The 26,122-nt window shown below is 44.0% G+C and overlaps 1 protein-coding gene across 1 annotated transcript; it reads left to right on the top strand.

The window, feature by feature from the left end:
- Positions 1 to 9,623: 9,623 nt before the first annotated feature.
- Positions 9,624 to 18,337, top strand: Ptgdr (prostaglandin D2 receptor). The gene is made up of 2 exons (XM_042677874.1): positions 9,624 to 10,546; positions 16,563 to 18,337. The coding sequence occupies exons 1-2, from the start codon at positions 9,704 to 9,706 to the stop codon at positions 16,785 to 16,787; spliced, it is 1,068 nt and encodes a 355-aa protein (XP_042533808.1). The 5' UTR covers positions 9,624 to 9,703; the 3' UTR covers positions 16,788 to 18,337.
- The last annotated feature ends 7,785 nt before the right edge of the window (positions 18,338 to 26,122 follow it).

A 26,122-nucleotide genomic window follows, 5' to 3' on the forward strand; every position in this document is an offset into this window, starting at 1 on the left:
AGGAAGCTGGTAGGGAAGTGCCAAAATTTTCAGTCCCAACCCTAAATCCAGATTCCTTAGGCCATGAGGGGGTCCAGGAAGAAGCTAGGAACAAGTCCAACCACAATATCCAAAAGGAACTGATCCTTTGAACAAACAACCAGACACAGGGAAAGAGAGTATGTATGTTTCAAGAACAGGACAGTCTGTTTCTCCTTCTGTTTCTCCTTTAGTCCATCCACTAACTTGTGTGTGTTTGAAACTCATGCTTTTATTTCAGAAAATATTTCTTAACTCTACTTGGGTTTCCTCAATTAATAAAAAACATTCCAACGATCACCACTCCAAATTCTGTGGCATTGGTGTGTTAGAATCTACTTTAGCTATTCCTTTTCTCCACCCGTGTCTGGCAGGTTGGGCTTGTTCTCATTTCTCTAGAGTCCGTTCACAGGGACTCAGTTTATCTGCAAGCATGTTGTTAGCCAGCAGTCTGCTGTTGTGTTTATGCCAGGCAGTTTCCAGGAGGAAATATCTCTGTTCCCTATTTCTTGCTTGCTGTCCCAGGGCCAGCAAGATATCACCTTTCTTCACTTCCTAAGAACCCCAAAAGTCCCTACACATTCATGTTCCAGCAGCTGATACTGTCTTTCCCTCAAGGGTCAAAGATTCTCTCGAGTCAGGACATCCCTTTTATTCATTACAGCTGGGTTTCCTGAGGTTTCCCAGTTCTCCTTTATAGCATAGGAAAAGATGCCCAGCTTCAGCTCTCCTACAGCTCAGTTTTAGGGTGATTGCAGGAGGAAAAACTGTTGTCTGATCTCTAATCTGTCAGGGATTTCCCCACACCAGCCCATTCTCCAATTCTGCACACTCATTGAGATACTACAAGTGAATTCAGACACGACCTATCTAAAGTTAGTGCTGACCCCACAGTTTAAAAGGCTGGGTCCATCCCTCTGGAAAAAACAAAAAGACAAACCTGTTTCTCACTTAGTCCAACCAATTTATTATCATTTGGGAATTCCCACAACGCCCCTTAGCATTCCATCAAGGGTGCTCAAAGGGCTCCCAAAACTCAAGGAAACAGTTACTTTCACTCACACTTGAGTATAAAGCAAATCACAAAAAATACAGATGAGTAGCTAAATCAAGGGACCCATAGGAACCAGAGGGTCCCCAAAACTAAGCTTTTTGTCCCATGGAATGGGATTGTGCCACCCCTCTTGGCATGTAGATAAAGTCCACCATCCAGACACTCTCTGTACCCTGTTTTTAGGGGACTTAAGGGGAGCTCATTGCCTAGACATTATTGATGAAATTGTTATCTGTTGGTGATCAACTCTACTCTGGGCCCTCTCCCTCCCTAGAAGTCAGGGGGTTGGGAATCTGAACCTTTGAACACTCTAATCAGATCTCTTCTTCAATTTTGTGTTCAAGTAACTCATCAATTGTTTTCAATGGAAGTATAATTGTTTTCCACTGAAATGTAATCCATCTATACTTTTTTTTCCTCTTGAAACAGCTACACAAAAATAATAATAAAACTTTTTTTTAAAGTCTGTTGTAAGTCAGGTTCCAGTGGCTCATGCCTGTAAGCTTAGTTACTCAGGAGGCTGAGATCTGAAGAAGGCAGTTTGAAGCCAGCCCAGGCAAGAAAGTCTGTGATTTTTTTGTTGTTGTTGTTGGTTGTGGGGTTTGAACCCTGGGTTTTGGTTGCTATCCCTGAGCTCTTCAGCTCAAGGCTAGTGTTCTACCACTTGAGCCACAGCACCACTTCTGGTTTTCTGGTGGTTTACTGGAGGTAAGAGTTTCAGGGACTTTCCTGTCCAGGCTGGCTTTGAACCTCAATCCTTAGATCTCAGCCTCCTGAGTAGCTAGGATTATAAGTGTGACCCACTGGCGCTTGGCTGAAATACTCTTATCTCCAATTAAATCGCAGAGAAAGCTGAAAGTGTGGTAGAGCACTAGCCTTGAGCAAGAGGAGCTCAGGGGTAGCATCCAGGCCCAGCGTTCAAGCCTTAGGACTGGCAAAAAAAAAAAAAAATCTGTGGTAGTCATTTTCACTAATTCAGACCATTCTTCCACAATATAACTTTATAAGTAAAATACCCAAGAATATTTTTCCGTTCTTGCCTTGGCATGGGAGTGTGGATGATGAGAGAGTAAGTGACTCAGAGAGGGATGACCACAAAGTCCAGCTAGCTTCATAAGCGCTCACTTTTTGACAGTCGCCCCTTCCCCTCCCCCATCTCCCACCAGTCATGTCATAGCTACAGAGTCTGCTCCACAATGGCTGTTCCTTTATTTTTCTAATTCTTTATACCTCTGACATTCCATCCATACCAACTTATCTCTTCATTCTCCTTGTTTCACTGTCATTTTCCCCCCAATGGCCACCTCTCCCTATTGTATGTGGATAACAACCAAATCTTCCACGTTCACAGCCCTATCTCCAGTGCTATTTTGGTGAAAGGACTAATGGAATCCTGTTAGTTTAATTCACTCAGGAGACTCTAAATTACATTCCTCTGTAGAATTCCCTTACTGTGCTCATGGCCTTAGATGTAGCTGACTGTTCCGCCAAAGAGTCATGCCTGTAGCTGACTGTTCTGTTAAAGTGTCATGCCTGTAGATGTGAAACTGAGATGACTCAACTGGAGAGACATTTATTATCACTCATTACATTCGAGCTGATCACAGGAACTTGCACACCATGTAGTCTTTCCTGTCATGGGAGGAGAGCTTTCTTTTCTATGGTTCATTCTTATCACTATGATCCATCCTAATCTTTGAGTCATCCTTCTTTTGTCATCTCTTTTTTTCTTCTAGCATCCTATTCCCTACTGCTTTGCTTTGGTCATCCTTCAACATGCGAACACTTCGACCCCATTGGAAGTCTTGGCCCTTCTGCCTCTCAGACTTCTCCTTTCATACCCAAAATTACAGGGCAGACTCCAGTGATTCACAGCACATGTACCCTCCTTTATGTTCTGCAATCTGATTACTACCCCACTGGGGGATCTTAAAGGTCATCAGTGACTTCCTGAAGCCAAATTCAATGATCTTGTCTCAGTCTTCATTTTCCTCCATCACTCTGCAACATCTGAACTATTACATAGAGCAGCAGGTTCTGCTGATTGTCCCCCTTTCTTCCCTTTCTTTCTTTCCAACGCATCTTCAGCTTTATTCCAGGTGGAAAGTGTCCAACTGAAGGCCAGCATTTTCAGCGTGTCTTGAGTGGTCTCTTGCATGTATATTCCTTGTCAACAGTATCCATGTAAACATTTTATGTGGCACTTGTGAGATCAGAATTCTTTCCATGTATCAGTCTATCCTTTTCTAGGATCTCAGATGCTGTATGTTTAGTGGGAAGATGGAGAAGGTAAAAAATAGAGACAAAGAATGTGAGGGGCTGGAAGCAGCTGTATCATGACTCATACTATAAGAGAGGCAGGAAAAGGTAGTTTTGCATGACTGCCTAAAGAAGAGAAAATGGATCTGGTAAGGAATTAGTCTCTGCCACATGACTAAGCCATTCAACTAATGGACTGTGACCCAATCAGATCAGCAAGCATGATTGGAATAAATCATAGGCCCTGCTGCCTGAATGGGTGTATTTTATGGCATGATACCTCACTCGATCCACCCTGTTTCTTTCTCACTCTCTGCCATACCACATGTGTAACTGGACATCTTTCTTTTCTTCTTATGGATTTGTACTCTGCCATAATCAAAGCCATCCCCACTCACAATAACTCAGATGTGAAAAATGAAGTTTGACAAAAACATGCTGAGATAAAAGCATAGATTAGATAAGCTGTATTTTTAAATTCCCAGAGAGGCAAAATTACAAAGTATTAGTGATGTTAGTTATTGTTCATGACAAGTGATTTTTCCAAAGAACAAAACAAAAAAAAAAAGTACAGATGAAGTTTATAAGAAATGTGGAGATAACAGTGTCTCACTTCCCAGAACAACTCTCCTGTTCGTTTATTCACTCTGAACAATCTTATAGTCCTCCTCAGTCTAAATCAAAGTCCTTCCCAGTATTTCATTACCTTGTTTATGGCCTTAGAGGAAGTTGATTTTGTTGTTGTTGTTATTAAAAGTATTATGCCTGCCAGACACCCGTTGCTCATGCCTGTAATCATAGCTACTCAGGAGGCTGAGATCTGAGGATCTTGGTTTGAAGCCAACCCAGGCAGAAAAGACTCTTAATCTCCCATTAATCAGCAAAACTGCCAAAAGTGGAGGTGTGCCTCAGTTGGTAGAGTGTCATCTTTGAGGGAAAAAAAAAAAAAAGGTAAGAGAGAGTGTTCAGGCCCTGAGTAACAGCAAAAAACCTACCTAGTGTCATACCTGTAGAAGGTCCAATGAAGTAGGTCAAGTCCTACCCGCTCTCTAGATCTCTAGAAGATTTAATCGCCTTAAAAATGGAAATTCTTGCCAGACCAGATTAGACCAAGAGTTGGGGAGAGGGTAAAAAAGCAGGAAATGCCACAAGGCTTTATAAAATTACAGAAACAAAAGGGTATGAAGGCATTTCAGACCCTTCTAGTAGCTGTACCTCCCAACTTCTGAACAGATAAAGGGAATCTTGGGCCAAGTATAGTGGCCCACACATGTAATCTCATCTACTTAGAAGGCAGAGGCAGAAGGACCATCTGTCTGAGACCAGCTCAGGCAAAGTGAGTAAGATACAATGTCAGTAACAAAAATACAAACAAAAAAGTTAGGTTATAGCTCAGGTTAGCACAGGTTATAGCAAGCCCCAGGATCTGAGTTCAATCCCTAACATCTCAGAATAAATGAATGAAAAAATGAATGAATGAATGAATGAATGAATAGAAGGAAATCCCAGACTCCCTCTTTTCTCTCTCTCACACTCTTTCTCCTTCATGATTCTCTTTCTCCAAAACAGAGGTTCCAGGAATCCAAAAGAGCTGGAAGCTACTCAAGACTCAACTTATACTAATTATATGAACCACAACAATTTATTAGACACTCTGTGTCACATTTCCTTTATCTGAAAATCGAGTGGTAAAGAATATTTCTGTAAAGCTGGGCACTGGTGACTCACGCCTATAATCCTAGCTGAGATCTGAGGATCACAGTTCAAAGCCAACCCAGCAGGAAAGTCTTATCTCCAATTAACTACCAGAAAACCGGAAGTGGTGCTTCGGCTCAAAGTGGTAGAGCACTAGCCTTGAGCAAAAGAGCTCAGGCACAGTACCCAGACCTGAGTTCTAGCCCCAAGACCAAAACTCACTCTCTCATTCTCTCTCTCTCTCTCTCTCTCTCTCTCTCTCTCTCTCTCTCTCTCTCTCTCTCACACACACACACACACACACACACACACACACACACGAAGACTATTTCTATGGCATAGTGGAGAGGAACAAGAACATGTAATAGCACAGTTTATAGAGCCTCCCGAGCCTGTCTTAGCCCTATGTTCTACATTCTAGTCCGTGGTTCTCACCTTAACTGCACAGGGAACTTCATGAAGTTCAGTGAGCTCCCCCAGATAGTCTGATATCATTGGTTTGGGGTGCTGAGGCATCACTAATGTTTCTCATTCCCCAGAGGAATTTTTAAACTACCCTATGAGCTCAGTACAATTTCTTTCCTTTTTATTTTCTTTAACAATCCTGGAGCTTGGACTCTAGGCTTGGATGTTGGCCCTGAGCTCCTTTTGCTCAAGGCTAGCACTCTACCATTTGAGCCCATAGCACCATTTTTTTCATAGGCAAGGAAACTGAGGTTTGAGAAGGTTCCAGGTTGCTTACAAAAGGACAAAGCTGAGATGTGAATTCAGACAGGATACCTCCTAAGATTTTATCCATCACCAACACTGCTGTGCCCCTGCCCTCCTGCAAAAGGTCAAGGAGTATCTAGATAGGGATGAGGCATGCAGAAGATACACCATGCTGGGGACCATGCTGAGCTTTGAGGCTTCCTCCTCTCCAGTCTCTGTTTTTCACACCCTGCATCCAACACAGCAACTGGTAAAATTAACAGACGTAAGGGTAAATAAGATTTGGGAGTAGAGTCTTGTTTTCCCTTCCCCTCCACTTTTCTAAAACCTGGCTATAAGTATAAACTCATGTTATGTTTTAAATATTCATTTTTGGTCAATCATGGGGCTTGAACTCTGGGCCTGGATGCTATCCCTGAGCTCTTCAGCTCAAGGCAAGCACTCTACCACTTGAGTGACAGCACCACTTCTGGTTTCCTGGTGGTTAATTGGAGATAAAAGTCTCATGGACTTTTCTGCCCAGGCTGGCTTTGAATGGTGATCCTTAGATCTCAGCCTCCTGAGTAGCTAGATTACAGGTGTGAGCCACCAGTGCCTGGCAGGGCTTTGCTATATTGCCCATGCTGGTCTCAAACTTTTAGACTAAACAGTTCTTCTGCCTCAGCCTCCTATGTGTTGGGACTGTAGGTGGGACTGTAGTGATTGCAGTCTACTGTGGTGGCACTAACCTTCAGAGGTCAAGGCAAGAGGATCTCAAGTTTGAGGCCTGCTTGGTCTACATGAGGCACAACCCTGTCTCAAAAAACCTTAATAAAAAGATATGCCCAGGCCCAGAGTTCAAGCCCCAGGAATGACCAAAAAAATAAATAAATAAAATTATTATAGGTACTATTTTGAAAATATGAGAAAGCCAAGGGGGAACTGTCTTACCATCCCTTCTCTAGCCTAAGTCAATGCTTCACTGATCTATGCCAACTTTAGGCCTTGTTCATGGATGTACAAGGTTATGTTTACAATTATAATCATATTTGGAATAGTTTTAATATAATGCCATACATATTTTTCTAGATTTGTTTTATAATTCAGCAAGCACCTTGGCACTGCTGTTTAGATATTTTCATTGAAAGTCTCCCCCCCCTCTCTTTTTCTCTCTCTCTAACAAAGAGAAAGCCCGGTTACTCTAAAAACTGATGTAAAATTTGCTGGGCTGGGAATGTGGTCTAGTGGTAGAGTGCTTGCCTAGCATGGATGAAGCCCCGGGTTTGATTCCTCAGTACCACATAAACAGAATAAAAACAGAAGTGGTGCTGTGGTTCAAGTGGTAGAGCCTTGAGCATAGAGAGACTCAGGAACAGAGTCCAGGCCCTGAGTTCAAGCCCAGGACTGGGACAAAAAAAAATTGACAAGCTTGTGACATGATGGCAGTCATTGACCTGTGACAAGTGATGGGAGTCATATGGCAGGAGGCTGAATTGCTGTATGCTTCTAAAATACCCACTCTCTTCATCCCCGTGCCCAACACAAAGGAAGAGCTCAAAGAATATTTGGTGTATGAACAAATGATACTTTTCTTAGCTATTCAGCAAACATTAGATATGATTTCCTAGGAGTAGGAAGAGAAGACTCCAAAACTAATCTGAGAACAGGACAGAATAAACCCCAGAGAAGTAGGCAAAAAAAAAAAAAAAAAAAAAAAAAGATAGCTGGAAATCCCATGAAAAGGGTGAGCTAGATTGGCCAGCAGGAAACATGTGTTTTCCTGAATTGGAAGCATGACATATAGAAACCACGTCAGGGACCCACAGCTGGCCCATTTCTCATCTTTAAATTTTTTTGTGTGTCACTTAAATTTAAGGGCTCTGGAAAGAGAGGCAGCTGAAGTGTTTTTGTTTTTGTTTTTAAATGGACTTGCTTCTGGGGATCAGCCAAAAGGGGTAGAAGGAGAATTCTTGAACTCCATCCTATTGAGACTCTGTGGATAGCATAAGTAGGATTTCCAGCAACTGTGAGCACCCCAAAATTGATGTAAATTGTGGTGTGTGTGTGTGTGTGTGTGTGTGTGTGTGTCTGTCTGTCTGTCTGTCTGTCTGCCTTCTATCTGGAGAGGAAACCTTAGCTTTTGTAAGGCTCACTTTTGGTTACAGGGCACCCTCCTTCCATATCATCAGCTCAAGTGGGGCTCTTCCAAACCCATCATTATTTGATAGGGGTTAGGGATGGGTATGAGAGAGAAGGCAAGGGAACTAACTGCATTCAAGGCCTTCTATTAGATCCGTATGTGGAAGTCTTGGAGAGTGCCCAACATGCAGAAGGGCCTATAAATGGTGGCTCTTGTGACCATGTAACTCTGTCAAGCACTTCACCTTGTCCCCATTCAGAGCAACCTGTATCCTATTTGTGAGGAAATAAAAATAAAAACTCAGATAGACTAAGCCCAGGGTCGCACAGCTAGTGGTAGAGATCAGAACTGCCTACCCCCAAACTTTCATGCTCCCTTTCCACAGCCCTGCCTCAATCACTCAGATTTCCAGTCTGGAGGCGGCCTCATCTGCCAACCTGTAGGCTTTCATGTCTGCAGCCCCAGGGTCTTGTCCTCTGTCTGACTCTATCCATCCGAACAGACATGGGGCCTAAAAATGAACCTCTTCAAGCCAAGGCATAATCGACTTGCTTACATAATTTAGCCCCCATCATCCCACTCAGATTCCACATTCAAAGCTAGTATCTGCCCCAGGATATGGAGTGCAATTAAAAAATAAAATAAAAATTGCCTTTTTGATGTGGCCCAGTCAAAGCTAGAAGAGAATTTTTTTTTCTAGTAGTCACAATGCAGAGGCGTGAGAAAGCTATCAAGAGAGACGATTACTATTTTCTGTTTTCAAAAAGCCATGCTAAAGCCTGCAGTTATGTATCAGCTACTAAAACATCTTGGGAGAATTGTGGCACATATCTGCCTCATAGGGGCTAAACAAGTAGGGTGATGGGTCCCTCAGGCTCACACAAACAATGAAGTAACAGATGCAGGACCTGAACCCACGCCTACCTGATGCTATTAACGCCATTCTTCCCTCCCCATCTACAAAGTCACTGTCAAAAGTCTTTTGACAGAGGCAAAAGTCACCTTTTGGCTTTTCCTGTTTGGAACACACACACACACACACACACACACACACACACACACACACACACACACACACACACACCTGGCCTGAAATTTGGCCATCCTTTTGGGAAGAGAAGCCATGGACAACAGATGGACTCTTTAAACAGTATGTCAGGTTCCAAGTTGACTTCTGCCTCTTACCACGTTTGCCATCCTGGGGAGATCATTTAACTTTCTAAGGCACCCTCATTTCCAGGTCGTCACCTACATGATGGATATCACTGCTAATACCCCAATCTAGAAGATACTGAGAAGCCATTAAGTGTTATGCAAGTTTTGGTTACCTTCGCCTAGAAAACTAGGCGGTAGGCAGCTACTTCCCTGTGCCTCCTTCTTCCCACATCTTCAGAGTTCCGGCTACCATCACCAGCCACCCTGTGGTCCCCCACCTCCCTAGTGCTGGCTGCTTCATTTCCCCATTTGATTTCCTCCCTCCCCTCTCAAGCACGATTTGATCTTGAGTGTCTGAGCTCTGGCTGCTTTCCTTGATTCCTCAATCTAGGCTCTAAGGTGTGTCTCTCTCTACTCAGAACCCCACCCATCAGAACCCCGCTTTTTGCTGGGCTGCTCCACGCTCTGCGAGAGCTGTAGCAGGATGCGCACGGGGCTGCTGGTCCCGCCCTCGGACAGGGGTGTGACCCAACTTTAGACAGGAGGCGGCTCTGGTGCCCGGTGGAGCTTCCTCCAAGGCTCAGCCTCTCCTCCCAAGGAGCGGCCCGGGGATGGGGGGCTTCCTCCGCACCCCGGCACCGTGGCCCTCGCCCTAGCTGCATCCTGCATTCCAGCCCGACGGACCACCCGCCATGAAGTCACCTGCCTACCGCTGCGACAACGCCACCTGGGTGGAGAAGGGCTACTCGGCGATGGCGGGCGGGGTGCTGTTCAGCACGGGGCTCCTGGGCAACCTGCTGGCTTTGGGGTTGCTGGCACGCTCGGGGCTGGGGTCCTGCCGGCCGCGCCCGCCGCGCTCGGTCTTCTACGTGCTGGTGTGCGGCCTGACGATCACCGACCTGCTGGGCAAGTGTCTCCTGAGCCCCGTGGTGCTGACCGCCTACGCGCAAAACCAGACCCTGTCCCGGCTGGCACCGACACCCAGCAAGTGGCTGTGCCAAGCCTTCGCCTTCCTCATGTCCTTCTTCGGGCTCGCCTCGACGCTGCAGCTCCTGGCCATGGCGCTGGAGTGCTGGCTTTCCCTGGGACACCCCTTCTTCTACCAACGGCACATCACCCCGCGCCGGGGCGTGCTCGTGGCGCCCATCCTGGGCGCCTTCTGCTTGCTCTTCTGCTCGCTTCCCTTCGCGGGCTTCGGGAAGTTTGTGCAATACTGCCCGGGGACTTGGTGCTTCATCCGGATGATCCACGAGGAGGGCTCGCTGTCCGTGCTGGGCTACTCGGTGCTCTACTCCAGCCTCATGGCGCTGCTGGTCCTCGCGATCGTGCTGTGCAATCTGGGCGCCATGCACAACCTCTACACCATGCACCGGCGTCTGCAGCGGCCTGCGCGCCCTTGCTCCCGGGATCGAGCTGAGCCCGCCGGCGGTGGCGACGGCCGGACGGTGTCCCCGCACCCCCTGGAGGAGCTGGATCACCTGCTGCTGCTGGCGCTCATGACCGTGCTCTTCACCATGTGCTCCCTGCCTTTAATTGTGAGTGAGTGCTTGGGCCGGCTCCCAGGTTGCTGGCGGGAAGGATGGAGCGGGTACGGATGCGCGTGCGCGCGTGCGCGCGGGAACTGAGCCCCGGGCTAGGGGGGTTGCTGGTGGGTGCTCTTCTCCCAACCAGATTCCCTTCAGATCCCTATTTCCTGAGTAAGAAGAGGGAGAGTCAGAAAAGGAAAAGGAAATCCTGGGTGGGAGTCCCTTCTGCAGGATCTCCTCCTCTGACTTCGGAGCTGGAGAGTCCAATTTTCCGCCCCCCGCCCCCAATCCTCGCACCTCCTGGGCAGTATGGCCCTGCCGGACTGCTAGGTCGTGCTTTATTTCGTTAGAGCCGTCCGCGATTTTAGTGGTGTCAGGAACGGGCCTGGGACTCTTCTCCAAAATATATTGGCAAGGGAAGGGAGGAGAGGAGGAACTGATTCTGGACACTGATCAAAGGACTGAGCGACTACAAGCATCCCATGGGTTGGTTTTAGAACCCCCCCCCCCCCCCCCGTGCGTAAGGTTTGGGGAGAGGCTGGCCACCGAGTCTAGGGACGGGGCAGTAAGTCGGGGCAATACGTCCGGAAGGCTGCTGTGGGTCTGATGTCAGCTGACAGCAGTCATTCTAACCACCTCTCCTGACTGCCTCGGCCTCTTGTCTGGCCCAGGGAAGTGGCATGAAAGCCATTCGCTGAGGTTTCCGTTTACTAAAGGGACGGTGGCGGTGACTGGATTGTTATTTTGGAAGGGTTTCACTTCTGTGTCCCAGACTTTGGTGAAACTTTCATCAGAATTGCTTCTCTCCTTCCTACTACCAAAGTACCTGTTCATTATAAGAATAACGTTTAAATAAAGGCCAGTGCAAGGCCAGTTCAAAGTCCTGGAAATCTCTAGACTCCTGGGACAAGTAAAGTTTATGTTCTTATCAAAGTGTAAGGAAATCAGATGTAGCTTTCAATGTGGATGAAGGGGGAGATGTAAAGTGGTTTTTCTTGAAATAAGGCCTTAAAATGTAGAGAGGTGGGAGGTCCAAACATCACACAGAGTTAGCTCAGAAACAGCCCTCCCCCCTCTAAAAAAGATAGAAATTTACATCTATTTAAATAGACAAGGCATTTTGGTATGCTCAGATTCAACACCAAACTTTTTTTTTTTTTTCCAGTCCTGGGTCTTGAACTTAGGGCCTGGGTGCTGTCCCTAAGCTTGTTTTTGCTCAAGGCTAGCCCTCTACCATTTGAGCCACAGCACCACTTCTGGCCTTTTCTGTTTGTGGAAATAAAGGCTGAGCATGGTGATGCATGCATATAATCCAAGCTACTCAGGAAATGAAGACTGGGAGGATCGCAGTTCAAGTCCCAGCGAAGCATAGTGAGACTTCAAGCTTAACTAAGAAGCTGGGCAATGGTGGTGTACACCTGTAATCCCAGCTAGGAGGGAGGGATAGGTAGGAAGATTATAGTCCAAGGTTACTGGAGGTGGGGGTGGGGGCGGGGAAAGTAATACCCTCCTACCATATCTCAAAAATAACTAAGGCAAAACATTGCTGGGAGTGTGGCCCAAGTGGTAGAGTACCTCCCTACCAAGTAGAAGACCCTGAATTCAAATCCTTCTACTATCAAAATGAAAAGGAAAAATATTTCAGAAATATTTCTCTTGTTAGACTAGTGCCTACCAAATATTCATAATTTTTGCCTCTTGGCCCATGAAACCTAAACTATTTACTCTCTTACTTTCTGTATAAAGCATTTCCAGACCACTGTCCTGCATCCGGGTCTCCACTCACTACCCATACTTCCATAGAGCAGGCAGCAGCTGAATGCACAGATAGCTAATGTGTTCAGCAGCGAATGTGTTCACAAAAGGAATGCAAAAAGAATAAAACAGTGAAAGGAACCTCTAAGGAGATCTGAATAATTCATAGAGTATTGTGAACATTTGAAATGGACTTGGAAATTATTTTCTAAAAACCATGTAACATCTCAAATATGTCCAATGCAGATAGCATTGTTCATAGAAGCTGTCATCGCTAGAAAAGAGATGGTTTTAGCGTCAGGCATGGACTTGAATTGCTATGTGTAATCAAATAAGACTACATCTGGAGGGGAACAATTGTAGAAGCAATGATTAAAAACCTATCTGCTTTCTTTTCTTGCCCTTCTTCCTTCCTTCCCTCTTTTTCTTCTCTTTCTCCCTTTCATTCCTCCCTTCATTCTTCCCTCCTTCATCTTTCCTTCTTTTATTCTTCCTTCTTCTTCCCCTTCCTTTCTTTCCTCCCTTTCCTTCCTTCTTCCCTTTTTCTCCTCTCTCCCCCTCCCCTATCTTCCTTCCTTCTTCCCCTCTCTGTCCCTCTCCCTTTCTCCTCTTTTTTCTCTCCTCCTTCTCCTCTTTCCTTCCCTTTTCTTCCCTTCCTTCCCTCCTTTTTCTTCCCCTCCTCTTTCTCCCCTTCCTCCTCTCCCTCCCAGTCCTTCTTCTCCTCCTCCTTCCCCTCCTTCTTTCCCTCTCCCTCTCCCTCTTCCATGTGAGGATTGAGCCCTTCACGAGCTAGGCAATTCTCTATCACTGAGCTATCTCCCCAGCCCTGCTCAAGCATGGTTTTTAAAAACTGAACTTCACAATTATGTTGAGTTAGAATAAAATATTAACATAGGTTGTCTTCAGTTTTTCCAGTTTGCTATAGCATGGAGGAAATATAGAATGAATGAACTTCAGAGGACTCTTCCATGCATACTGTAATATGTGTAGAATACATTCATCGAGATCCTTCTTATCTTAGAAGGGCAGTTGCTGGGGGTTGGTGAGGAGCAGAGATGGATGGCAGAGTGCATGTGGAGATGAGGTGGGGTCCTCAGGTAAACACAAGCTGTGTGCTTGTCTCTGTCAGGATCCATGGAGTCAGGGGAGTCAGTGGAAACAGTTCAGCTGGGTGTGCCCATCTGGCCTGCTGGAAGAATGGCTGGGATGCTTTTTCTGAAGGAGGTGTTACAGACCTCTAAGGCATAGTCGGAAAACAATGGGCCCAGTGGAAATGGTCTAAAATGAATCTGAAGAGCTGGAGCAGAGGGTAAAACTGGAGTGTTACAGTGATGAGCTAGAAAGAAGGCATCAGAATGGAGAGAGATCTGAGCAGGGATGTTCTCAAGTCGCCACCTAGCTGGCAATAGCAGCATCGTCCCAGGGACCCCTAGAACCACCAGAGGGCACTCTTCTCATACATTATGTAAATTGAGCCACTTTGAAAATGAAGGATGCACTCCTAATAACGAATCCAGTGACTTGAAAACATAGATAACTGAACTAAAGGTATAACTCAGTGGCAGATCATTTCTTCCCTAGCATGTGTGAGGCGCTGAGATCAATCCTCAGTACCACAAACGAACAAAAAAGAACAGGAAATCTATAGAACTGGAATACATAAATACTGCATAGAAACAGGGTGCTGATGGCTCGTCCTTATAATCCTAGTGACTCAGGAGATTCATATTTGAAGGAATAAAGTTCAAAGCCACCCCTGGTAGAAAGCCCACAAGACTCCATCTCAGAATAACCAGCAAAAAACTGGGCTAGAGACATGTAAAGCACCAGTAGAGAAGTAAGCCAATAAGTTCAATGGCCCAAGTTCAAACTCTGGCCCTGGCCCTCAAAAAATACCCCATAGAAATAAAATGGCTTGTTTTAATTATATCATTAGGCATCATTCAGATACCATTACCAGGCTTCCAAGCCATCAAACATTCTCACATAGTTGAAATTATATTTTGCCATTCTCGACATTGAGATGTATGTGGCACATATAAAACAAACTCACATTAAATATTTATTCTTTTTTTTTGTCAGTCATGGGGCATGAACTCTGGGCCTGGGCACTGTCCCTTAGCTCTTCAGCTCAAGGCTAACGCTCTACCACTTGAACCACAGTGCTACTTCTGGCTTTTTCTGCTTATGTGGTGCTAAGGAATGGAACCCAGGGCCTCATGCAGGCAATGCAAGCACTCTACCACTGAGCCACTAAATATTTATTCTTAAAACCAACTTAAGTAATTGTAATCTCTCTGTACAGTATTTTCACAATAAAAAAGTTATTTAAAAAATCTTAAGAAGTCAGGCATTGGTGGATCATGCCTGTCATCCCAGCTACTCAGGAGGCTGTGATAGGAGGATAAAGTATTGAAGCCAGTCTGGGCAGTAAAATTAATACTCTTATTTCTAATTAACCACAAACAAAAACCAGAAGTGGAGCTGTGGCTCAAGTAGTAGAGACTAGCCTGAAAGAAAAAAGATCAAGGACAATGCCCAGGAACTGAGTTCAAGTTCCAGTACCAGCACTGAAACAAACAAATGAAAAGACTTTAACACGGGGCCTCCTGCCACCACAGACCAACTGTTCTGCACATATGCAATACTTAGCACGCTCAAGACTCTCTGCAATTCATTGTAAACATACAAAATGCGAAAACCACTGCAAGTTTAAAAGGAAGGTGATTAGGGTCATCGATGGGTTTAGCAGAGGAAAGCAGTCACTCCACGCTGATGATAGAAAAGCACTAGCTAATGACTGAGTTCTCATGGCATGCTAGAGCCTGTGCTCAAGATTGACCTGCACCATTTCCCTCAAACATCACGAGAATCCTGAAAATTGCACAGTGACCCTCATTGTGAAGGTGAAGAAACTGTAACTTTTCTATGGCACCATCAAGCAGGGACTCCTAATTCACATCCTCAGACCTAAGGTGGAACTCGCTTAGACACCACTTGAACAGACCTCCTGAAATGATTCGTATTTGAGGTAGACCTTGAAGGGTGGCACTGTCTGCCTGTATTTCCATGGGGAATAATGTATTTACTTCCTATGATTTTTGTAGGGATAAAGCTCATTTCTAAAGGTTTAGAATAGTGTCTGGGATGGTAGTCCGCACGTGGCAATAGCCATTGTTATCCCCATTGCCATTTTAAGGTAATAATGGAGGAAATGAACGTGTAAGTAGAAATAACAGCTGGGTCCATCCTCTTAAATACAGTACACTGGAGTGGCCGCTAGCTGCACAGAAAAGGCAGCTAGAAGTAGGGAGGTGACCGTGGGAAAACGCATTCTCTTTGGGACAAATGTGTGATTGCCCTGAATGGGCACACCCTCCCATGAGTATCAGCTTTGTGTGGCTTCTGTTCCATGAGGGTGCATTTGTCCCATCATAGATTTCGACCCTCAGCAGGTACACACAGGGCAATGGCAAAAAGACAAGGTAGCCAGCACAGACAGAGTGGGAGGAGGTGATGGTACTGGTCTACATTGAGTGGGAGTTGAATAGCAGAAAACCATGATTTGAAGAGCTTTGCAGGGCACTGAGAAAACTCGACAGGCTTCAAGGGAGATCAGGGCAAAAAGAGGAGGCTGGACACAGTTAAACAGGCTTTAGAAAATGGATGCCAATCATGCAATTATACAGACCTATGCCCAGAATAAACAGAGCCATTAATGTGAGATGATCGGTTCCTTTCTTTCGTGTCTTCCTATTGTCTTATTTCTGTCTCTTCTATTCCATTCAAAGCTTCTGTTTCATCGGTGGTTCCATACAGGTGACATTTCACAGGTGTGGCTTACTTCTAAGCAAACTGATGAGAGAAGGAAGCAGGTTGAAAAAGGGAAGGAAAGGAAAATAAAGTTGTCTAGGTGTGAGGATACAGGGGGAGACAGAGAACTGAGGTACTGCCAGATGCATGTGGCCATGGTAGCCCAGTCTGTGAAGGCTCCAATAGGCTTTCATGAGCTTCCAGTCACTTGGAAACTGTCCCGCAGCTGGGACAGCCATCAGGGAGTCATGCACACCATCAGTGTCTCTACCATGCTGGCTCCTCACCCAGGCCCCTCAGGTGCGGTAGTGAGCTTCGCTGCTGGTATGTCTACCAAACATGAGTGGTTTCAAGCTAAGCTGCTGTGTTTTCACAGAAAGGTAGGTAAAGTAAGCAAATTCGCTCAGCTATCCACCTTCCAGTACCCAACTCTCTATCATATTTTTCTTCCAAACAGTATCACGCTTACTACAGAGCATTTAATGCTCTCAGCCAAGCCCCGGAGGAGCTGGATGATCTTCTAGCCTTGAGGTTTCTGTCTGTGATTTCAATCGTGGATCCTTGGATCTTCATCATCTTTAGAACTCCAGTATTCCGTATGTTCTTCCGCAAGATTTTCATAAGGCCTCTTATGTATAGAAACTGGTACAGCCACTCCTCCCAAACAGAATCCAATTTGTGACAGAGTTTTACTCTCTCTGGGAAGCTGAAGGATATATTCCATTTTCAGGAAAACAAACATTTTAAAAATTAAAAAGTTCTTAAAAGTTATCTCCCATAACAAGAGCATCCAAAGGTATTTTCAAAAGTGTTTAATATATCTTAACCATGTGTTGTCACGCTGTATTTCCGAACCATTTTAGTGCATTTTTTTGTTTGTGGAATTGACAATAACTAAAAATGCCTTTGTGGCAAATAAGGTTAAGTCTCACAGGAATGCTATGAATTTTCCCAACTTTAGTACTTTGTGTCCCCCACTTTTCAGAGTGGCCTTGAGGCCTACTAGGTTTTATTAAACTTAGCAGAAATACCACTGTTTACAATAATGGGATGGTAATCTTTAAAAAGCATAATAATATCTTACCCTGTTTATTTCCAGTAAAATCAGACTTTTGTATATCCTAATTGTCCCTGTTATATTCATTACCAATTGGCCTAAGTCTAGCCTAGATTATAGATACTTCTCAGAGAAGTAAAATGAGGACCCAGACAGGCATGAGGTTCCCCAGCAACTGCCTGGGGTGCTGCCTTGTGAGATTTATTTTTGTGCATCTAAAAGTACAGAAGGGTTGAGATATCACTGAAGTCCACAACTCAGGAAAGAAAAGAAGTGATTATCCTTTGAAGTCCAGCCTCTGGTGTACTGAAGCAGAGGTATCAATAGGAATCAATATTTGGGAGTGGACCCCAAAAATACTTCCGATTATTGGAACCCCCACCTCATAGACTTTTATCATATTGATGGATTGATTGTTGGGCATGTTGGGAGAACAGGATTTGTGACTTACAAGAGAATTATGTTGACTAAGTTTACCTGTGGAGCAACACTTAGCCCAGCGGGAGGCCCTCCAAGGACTCAGGGTCAGGTAGACAACGGCTCAATACCTACCTTTGAGGCCCTCTACAGACACATGCCAATACCACTATGGCTCCAGCGATCTGTGCCTTCAAATCAGAAGCAGGATGTAGCTCAAATGGAGCACAGTCAAGCACTTTACTGCTACACTGAAAAGTTTACAAGGTTGACAACACTACACCCAGGAAGAGAACCATGGAGGAACGTGGCTGTGACTGAAGAGGAGGCCCCAGTCCAGCTCCCAGCAGGAGCTCTCTCTCACCTTTGGTGAGAGTACAGCTGTGGGACATTTGTTCCCCACAACACCTGGACTCTGAGCCGGAGAGCTATGGCATTCCAGCCAGCTTAGCAGCAACCCATTTTTTTTAATGTCTCATTAAAAAAAAATTATCTCAGAGATGATATTAACCTGGTAATAGGTATTCTCTGGTATAGCAAAACTGTGAAATAGTCAATATAAGAGTATGACATGGTGCAAAATACACTTTGCTTTTGAAGTTTACCTTTTGTTTATGTGTTTACTATGTAAGTATGCATGTGTCCTCTCTCCCCATCCCAGGGAGATGTTCTGGGTTTTTTTATTGTTGTTCTGGGTTTTTTATTGTTGTTCTTGTTCCAAAGATGTATGAGAATAATCATCTGGATGATTCAGTAAAACCCTGGAGGAATCAATAAATGTAACTTTATAATATTTTTTATGGAGATAGTTATTTTGCTTCGTAAAAGGAAAAGGCTCACTTATGTTGAGTTCACAGGTGTCAGTCTGTGAACTCTCTCTGTGTAATAATGGGAATTATCATGTCCTGTCCTGCTAGCATTTATATTATCTTCAGCAGATTTTCACAGGTTTATCCCTGGGCTTCGTGATTGTTGTTTTTGCAAAATGTTGACATACTGTCCAGATGAAATCCATGCTGGATTAACATCAGCTGTGCAGGGATCTTTATTCCTTTGTAGACTTCCCACCAAGCAGGTGCTGTGGAAAAGAATAGAAAGACTCAGGCCTCCCCTGTAATGTCTATGCCCTGTAATGTCTATCCCTGTATGTCTATACCACAGGAGAGGAGGCCGGCAACAGAGTGCTGGGCAGGGCTGTGAGAACTGCATAAGAAGGGGCCTCCAGAAAGCATGGAAAGGGGGGTGAAATGTTCATTCCAGTGGAAAACTGAAAATGACACATAAAAGATAGTTTGCGTGGGAATATCCATGTAAACAACAAGCAACACAATACACAGAATAACATCAGTACCAGAAACCTTCTATGTCCTTTTCCTAGAGACAACCTCTCCTCACACTAGAAGCAAATTACATCCTGGCTTTTGAGAAAGTATGTCTTTTCTTTTCTCTTCTTCCTTTTCTTTCTCTTCTTGTCTTTTTTTCCTTCCTTCCTTCCTTCCTTCCTTCCTTCCTTCCTTCCTTCCTTCCTCCCTTCCTTCCTTCCTTCCTTCCTTCCTTTCTCCCTTCCTTCCTCCCTTCTTTCCCTCTCCTCTCCATCCCCCCCCTCCCTCTCTCCAAGTTCTAGAATGGAATTCAGGGCCTGGGTATTGTCCCTGAGCCTTCTTAGTTCATAACTAGTACTTTACCACTTGAGCCACAGTTCCACTTCTGGCTTTTTGGTGATTAATTGGAGATGAGAGTCTTAGAGTTTTTCCTGCACAGGCTACATTTGAATCATGATCCTCTGAGTGGCTAGGATTACAGGCATGAGCCACTGGTGCCTGTCTTTGTTTGGGGTTTTTTTTTGCATTTTTTTGAAAAATCACCTCCATGTGCATTTTATGTTTATATTTAATATCTTTTTCTCAAGTCTAACGTCATGTTCCAAGTAGGATTCTCACTTTCAGAGTGTAGGGCAAGGAACTAGTCACATATGACCTGTGGTTGAAGGGAACATGGCAGGGTAGGGACAGGACCGGACAGTGAATGTCCAGGAGGAGGAGGTTTCTCAGCTTCAGCTTCATTCATGGTGTGTGTGTGTGTGTGTGTGTGTGTGTGTGTGTGTGTGTGTGTGTGTGTGTGTGTGTGTGTGTGCTTGCTTGCGCATGTGCGTTCCATGTAAGATGAAATTGGGGTTAAAATCTCACAGGGTCTGCCAGCATGTGCTTATAGCTTCTCAGGACCAGGGTGGTCCTCTGCCTTCTGCTCCCCTTTTGTCCCCTCCCCTTCTTTCCTTTCCCCTTTCCTTCCCTCTCCCCTTTTTACTCCCTCTCCTTCTCCCTTTCATTATTCTTCTCTCTCTTCCTCCTCTCTCTTTCTTTCCCATCCCCTCCCTTCTTCTCTTCTTGTTCTCTCTCTTCTCCCCTACTCCTCTCCTCCTTTCCCCTCCTTTCTTCTCCCCTCCTTTCCCCCCCTTTCCCTTCCCTTCACTCCTGCCCTTTAGGTCTTAATTTTATAAGGCTATTTTTTTTTCTATTCAACTCCCAACTTTGGTATAATTTAGACTTTATTTTCTGAACCTGTAGGCCCTTGAGAAATCAGAAACAGGTTCCCAGAGGTTCAGAAAATGTATAAAATTCATAAAGTTAAAAAAAAATGTTCAGGGCTGGGAAGGTGGCTCAGTGGTAGAGCACTTGCCTTGCATGCCTGAGGCCCTGGGTTCGATTCCTCAGCACCACATAAGCAAAAAGAAAAAAGCCGGAAGTGGTGCTGTGGCTCAAGCTTGAGCTGAAGAGCTGAGGGACAGCACCCCAGGCCCAGAGTTCAGGCTCCACGACCGGACCCCCCCCCCCCCAAAAAAAAGTTCAACCTTGGCTCAAAGTCAAAGAACTTCAAATCAAAACAACAAGATGACATTTTTTGGCCCAGTAAATGATCGAAGCATTTTAGACACAGTAGTGCATTTTAGAAACAGTAGTGCCCAATGCTAGGTGGGTGTGCTGAAAATATTTTCCTTTCATTGCTGATAATTATGTTTACCTCTTATAAAGTGGTGTGGATCAAAGCTGAGGAGGATGAGCATGAATGTAGCATGGGCTACACAGAAACAATCTGTCTTAAAACAATGAGAACAACAAAAAAGTGATGTGAAAATAGATACCAACCGCTCAAAAATGATATCATTCTTTGATTTAGTGATTTCATAGCCGAGATCCAACCCTAGGAACAGAATCTCAAATATGGGAAGTGTGGCTCCGTGGTTGAACATTTGGGCAGAATGTACAGATCTCCAGCATGGAAGGAAAGGAGGGAGGGAGAGAGGGAAAAAAGGAGGGAGGGAAGGTTTAAATGGCAAAATACTACCCCCATAAAAAGAGGGAAAGAGGATCACAGAAACAGCAGAACAGTGAATGAACCACAGCAACATTTATACTCACTTGACACTATGTTGGAATATTCCAACTTGGGGGGAGGCAGAGGGGGAGGGGAGATAAAGTGGGAGATAAAGAGGGATGGGGTAACAATAATTTTAAAAATATACTTATTGCCCTACCTATGTAACTGAAACCCCCCAGCTCATCACTTTCTCAATAAAAATTTTTTTTGAAATTTAGTCATTCTCTTAAACAAAATTTTATTAGCCTATACCAATTGTATGAAGGGGGTTTTACTGTGTTGTTTACATATACACACATAATATACTTTGATTAAATTCACTCCCTTTATTGCTGTTTCTTGTTCTCCTTTCCCCATTTCTAAGCCAATTTAATGCATTTCATTATTGTGTTTTCATACATGCATATAAAGTACTGTCCTCTTCTGTTTCCCCTTCCAAATAGTACCCATGTTTATATGAAGCTTTTTTTTTTTTTTTTTCCGGCCACGGGGCTTGAACTCTGGGCCTGAACGCTGTCCTTCAGCTCTTCTGCCCAAAGCTAGAGCTCTTGAGCCACTGTGCCACTTCTGGTTTTCTGAGTGGTTTATTGGAGATAAGAGTCTCACGGAGTTTCCTGTTCGGGCTGGCTTTGAACGACAATCCTCAGATCTCAGCCTCCTGAGTAGCGAGGATTACAGGCATGAGCCACTGGCGCCCGGCATATGAAGCTATTTTTTAAGAACTAGAAGCAGTCTGGCTGCCCAGAAATAAGAGAAATAGTTATAATTTGCAAGTTGATGTGGTTATTACAATGTGACTGACTACATAGGAGGTACTTAGGAAAAAGGAGGAGGCAAAATTTTATGTGTACTTCATAGCAGAGAAAACTGGAAGGAATATTGCAAGTTAGAATTATTAATCATATGAAAGTGGTATTTTCATAATTTTAAATTACAGTTAGATAAAATCAGATTTCCCTGTTTATTTCCAAGTGCATTTTCCCCCTCTTTTTAGAGGATATCCAAATTTAATGTCAAAATTCTTGACCAATGACTGCCCTAAATTTTTATATTATTCCTTTGGAAGGCGTACTAGTGCCTAAAATCCATTCATATAATCAAACCAGCTGTTTGAGCTGGACTGCAAGAGAACTCCAGTGAAATGCACCAGGTAACTTCGTGATTTTAAGACATAGAAGACAATTCCCAGCTTGAAATCACTTACTTTCTCTTATTGGCACTGCTTATAAGTGACACAGACTTTCTCACATTGAATAATCTTGAGTCAAAATTCCCATGGGAGATGAGGATAAAAAGGAAAAGAAAACAACAGATATAAATGCTTTCAAAATGAGTATTATAATCTCACAACTGGTCCCTAAAGTATCAAAGAAAAGTGCTATAAACCCACACGTATTGCACATTTGTGTTTGGTATCCTGTTAAGGTTGGGTTCCTTAGAACACCAAGATTGCCCACACCAAGACTGATTAAGCTTCCTAGATGGGCAAGTCTGCTCATGGAACCACTTTGGTGTCTGAAATGGATCTCTCCTGTTATACCAATCATAAAAGGGGTTAGAGTTTAGGTTTGTAAGCCTTGGGTTACATTCAGGCTTGTCGTAGTCAATACACTTCTCTATATTCTCATCTGCTTGCTGAATTTAAATATTTAAAATCCTGATTCAAGTGTAGGCTCTCTTTCCTGTAACCAAATTTTGTCCCAAAGCTATTTGGAATCAAGAACAACAGGACAAGCCATGGTGTCTTGAAAACTGCTTATTCCTTCCTCCATTTTTATATACCCAGACAGCAAAAGATAGGGCACATGAGAGCCTGAGAACTTTTAGGGGTACTGACTTGAACAATGAGAATCTTTCAGATACTATAACATGTCCTAAGAGTTCTCCGAACTTAGTGGCAGAGGATCCAGACGTAGCAATGGCCCATCAAATTCTTCTATTTGGACATTGCTTGCTCAGAATCTCATCCCCTCCTTTCTATGTAGTCTGATGGAGGAAATAAAAAGCCAAGATTTGGACTACTATTTCATGCATCAAATCTTTGCCCAAATGGAGGTGCTGCTTCTCTATATATTTGGCCAACTCCTACTCTTGCTGATTATTGTTAAAAGTGATGTGTACATTATAGAAAATTACATTTAAAAAATGATAGAAGCAGACCAGGCACTGGTGGCTCATACCTGTAATTCTAGCTACTCAAGAAGTTGAGATTGGAGGATCACAATTCAAAGTCAACCCAGGCAGAAAAGTCCAGAGACTCTTACCTTCAATTACCACCAAAAATCTGGAAGTAGAACTTGGGCTCAAGTGGTACAGTGCTGAGCTTTGAATGAAAAAGCTAAGGGCCAGTGCCCATGCCCCAAGTTCTAGCCCCAGTACCAGCACAAAAACAAACTGTCTTGTTAACTAGAAAAAAGCCTGAAGTGGAGCTGTGACTCAAGTGGTAGAGTTCTAGCCTTGAGTGAAAAAGCCAAGCAACAAGCATGAGGCCCTGAATTAAGGCCCAGTACCACACACACATTCAAAACAAACAAGAGATACAAAAATGATACAACAGGGGCTGGGAAGGTGGCTCAGTGGTAGAGCGCTTGCCTTGCATGCCTGAGGCCCTGGGTTCGATTCCCAGCACCACATAAGCAAAAAGAAAAAAGCCGGAAGTGGCACTGTGGCTCAAGTGGTAGAGCGCTAGCCTTGAGCTGAAGAGCTGAGGGACAGTGCCCAGGCCCAGAGTTCAGGCCCCATGACCGGACCCCAAAAAAAACAAAACAAAAAAAAATGATACAACACACTGTATTTTTATTATCAAATAATCACTACCATGAACACTTGTGGCACATTCTTCTGAATATTCATGTATGCAATGTGTGCATATTTGTGTGTGCATTGCCAAAATGCTACATACTGTATCATTGTTATCTGCTTATTATGGGTTTCTAACTTTCCAGATCAGTACATTTCATCTTATCTAGCTCACATTCAGATTTTCACAGTGTGTCTCAAAACGTCTGCTACAGTTTATTTGTCCAACCACAACCTAGTTTCCTACCTCATTCTGCCTCATGGATTCTCCGTGTTCTTTCTAGTGGCTAACTTGTTGTGGAGATTTGGCCAGTTGTCCCACTTTCTGAGTTTGACTACTTGCCACTCTAGTTGGTCTCTGAAATTTAGTTGAAAGTTAAAATGGAAGACTTGATGAGTTCAGTTATAGCTAAAAGAAATCATCGATGTCAAACTTGATGTTGCTTTTTTGTTACATTAAAGTAAGTTTATTGAACAATACACCATGCAACAAGGAAATGTGATCTTCATGGAGACAAATGTGGTCTTATGTGAGTGTCCTGATGGATCGTGTGCTACATATTTCAAGAGAAGACAGTTATTAGTGCTCAAATCAGTCACTTTAATGTGGATGTCAGCATGTTGACTTTTCTGTTTCTGTCATGCTTTCTTTCTTTTTTTATATAAGTTTTTTATTGTGAAAATACTGTACAGAGGGGTTACAATTACATGAGCAAGGTAATAAGTACATTGCTTATCAAGCATTGTTGCCTCCTCCTTTGTTTTTCCCCTACCATCCCTTCCCTCCCATCTCCACAACTACATTTCCCCCCTGCCATCTAAACTGTAAAGTTCATTTTTCAACATGTCTTGTACATCTCATTGTTGCAATGGGTCCACCTGTGTCCCTATTCATTTTTTCCCTTTCCCCTCCCCTTCTGTCATGCTTTCTATGTTCTTAACTAACATTCTTCTATAATGAAGAACTTTCATCATTTGGGTTGTTTGGTTACTATTCTAAGATATATTTGTTATAAAAAGGTCTGGTTCTTTCTCTTTAGTTACCAATTGTCAAAACAGAAAGTCAATATACAAGCTATTTGAAATGATGATATTAATGTTCCGTGTGTGTGTGTGTGTGTGTGTGTGTGTGTGTGTGTGTGTGTGTGCGCGCGCACGCACGCGCGCCAGTCCTGGGACTTGAACTCAGGAGCTGAATGCTGTCTCTGAGCTGTTTTGCTGAAGGCTTGTGCTCTGCTCCTTGAGCCACAACTCCATTTCTGGCTTTTGGGGTGGTTCATTGGAGGTAAGTCTCATGGACTTTCTTGCCCAGCGTAGTATTGAATCAAGACTTCCAGTCCAAGGGCTTTGACTCAGGGCTGGGCACCGTCCCTTCATTTTTTAGCTCAAGGCTGGTATTCTCCCAGTTGGGCCAGAACCTCTTTGAACCTTGATCCTCTGATCTCAGCTTCCTGAATAGCTAGAATTACAGCCATGAGCCACTGCTGTCAGTTTTCAGTGACCCTTTATGAATGACCTTTTCTCTTGCTTCAAGTTTTCCAAATTTTCTATAATAGCTGTCATTTGGTAAAAATGAGTTAACTATAGCCTTGCTTTTCTGTTACAATTGCTATTCTACTTTACAGTTGGTTCTGTCTTTGAAAGCAAACCTTTGCAAGAAAAGAGAACCTTCATATGTGCATGCATTCTTTATCATGAAGCCATATGAAAAGGAAATTAGAGCCACAAGTAGTTTGCCTTCATAACAGCAGAATGATTTCTTTCAGAATGATTCGGCTACTACTCAGCACTAGTGTAGATTTATCTTCTTGATATTTCTTCTCTGAGGACCACAGAATTATCCCCCTTCTTGTAGCCATCCAAAAGCAATTCTTATTGAACTGGGATTATGGAAAGATCATCAAATTGTTTCTCAAATAACTTGTGTGGCTGTGGAAAGTCTCACCAAGCCTTGAACACACATACACACATCCCTATGTAGACATAAATTTAGCCAGATACTCGTATGACATCTTCGCTTATGTATATTTGCCCAGAAGTTCCTGTTTCCAACAGCAGCTAGGGTTCCTGCCTCAGAGAATGGAAGGCACAGAACATCAACAGCCCAGCCTTTGGGTCTGGACTTTGGCTTCTGGGCTTAGGAGAGCAGATCAGAGAAGACAAGATATAGTAAGTAAGGTGTCCCAACTTCTCCCCCAGCAACCTCCAAACCCTCTGCGAACAAGAGAGGGCAAGGTTCAGAAGGAAGATAGAGCTTGGATATTCAACAAAGCTTTCTTTAAAACTGTATCTCCACACTCCAAAATCTCACAGAGGCCTGGGGGACACAGCACAGAGAACAGGTATGCCTCATTTCTTGCATAGGAAGA

This window comes from Dipodomys spectabilis, unplaced genomic scaffold (assembly GCF_019054845.1).
Source record: "Dipodomys spectabilis isolate Male_0828 unplaced genomic scaffold, ASM1905484v1 ptg000042l, whole genome shotgun sequence".
Lineage (NCBI taxonomy): Eukaryota > Metazoa > Chordata > Mammalia > Rodentia > Heteromyidae > Dipodomys > Dipodomys spectabilis.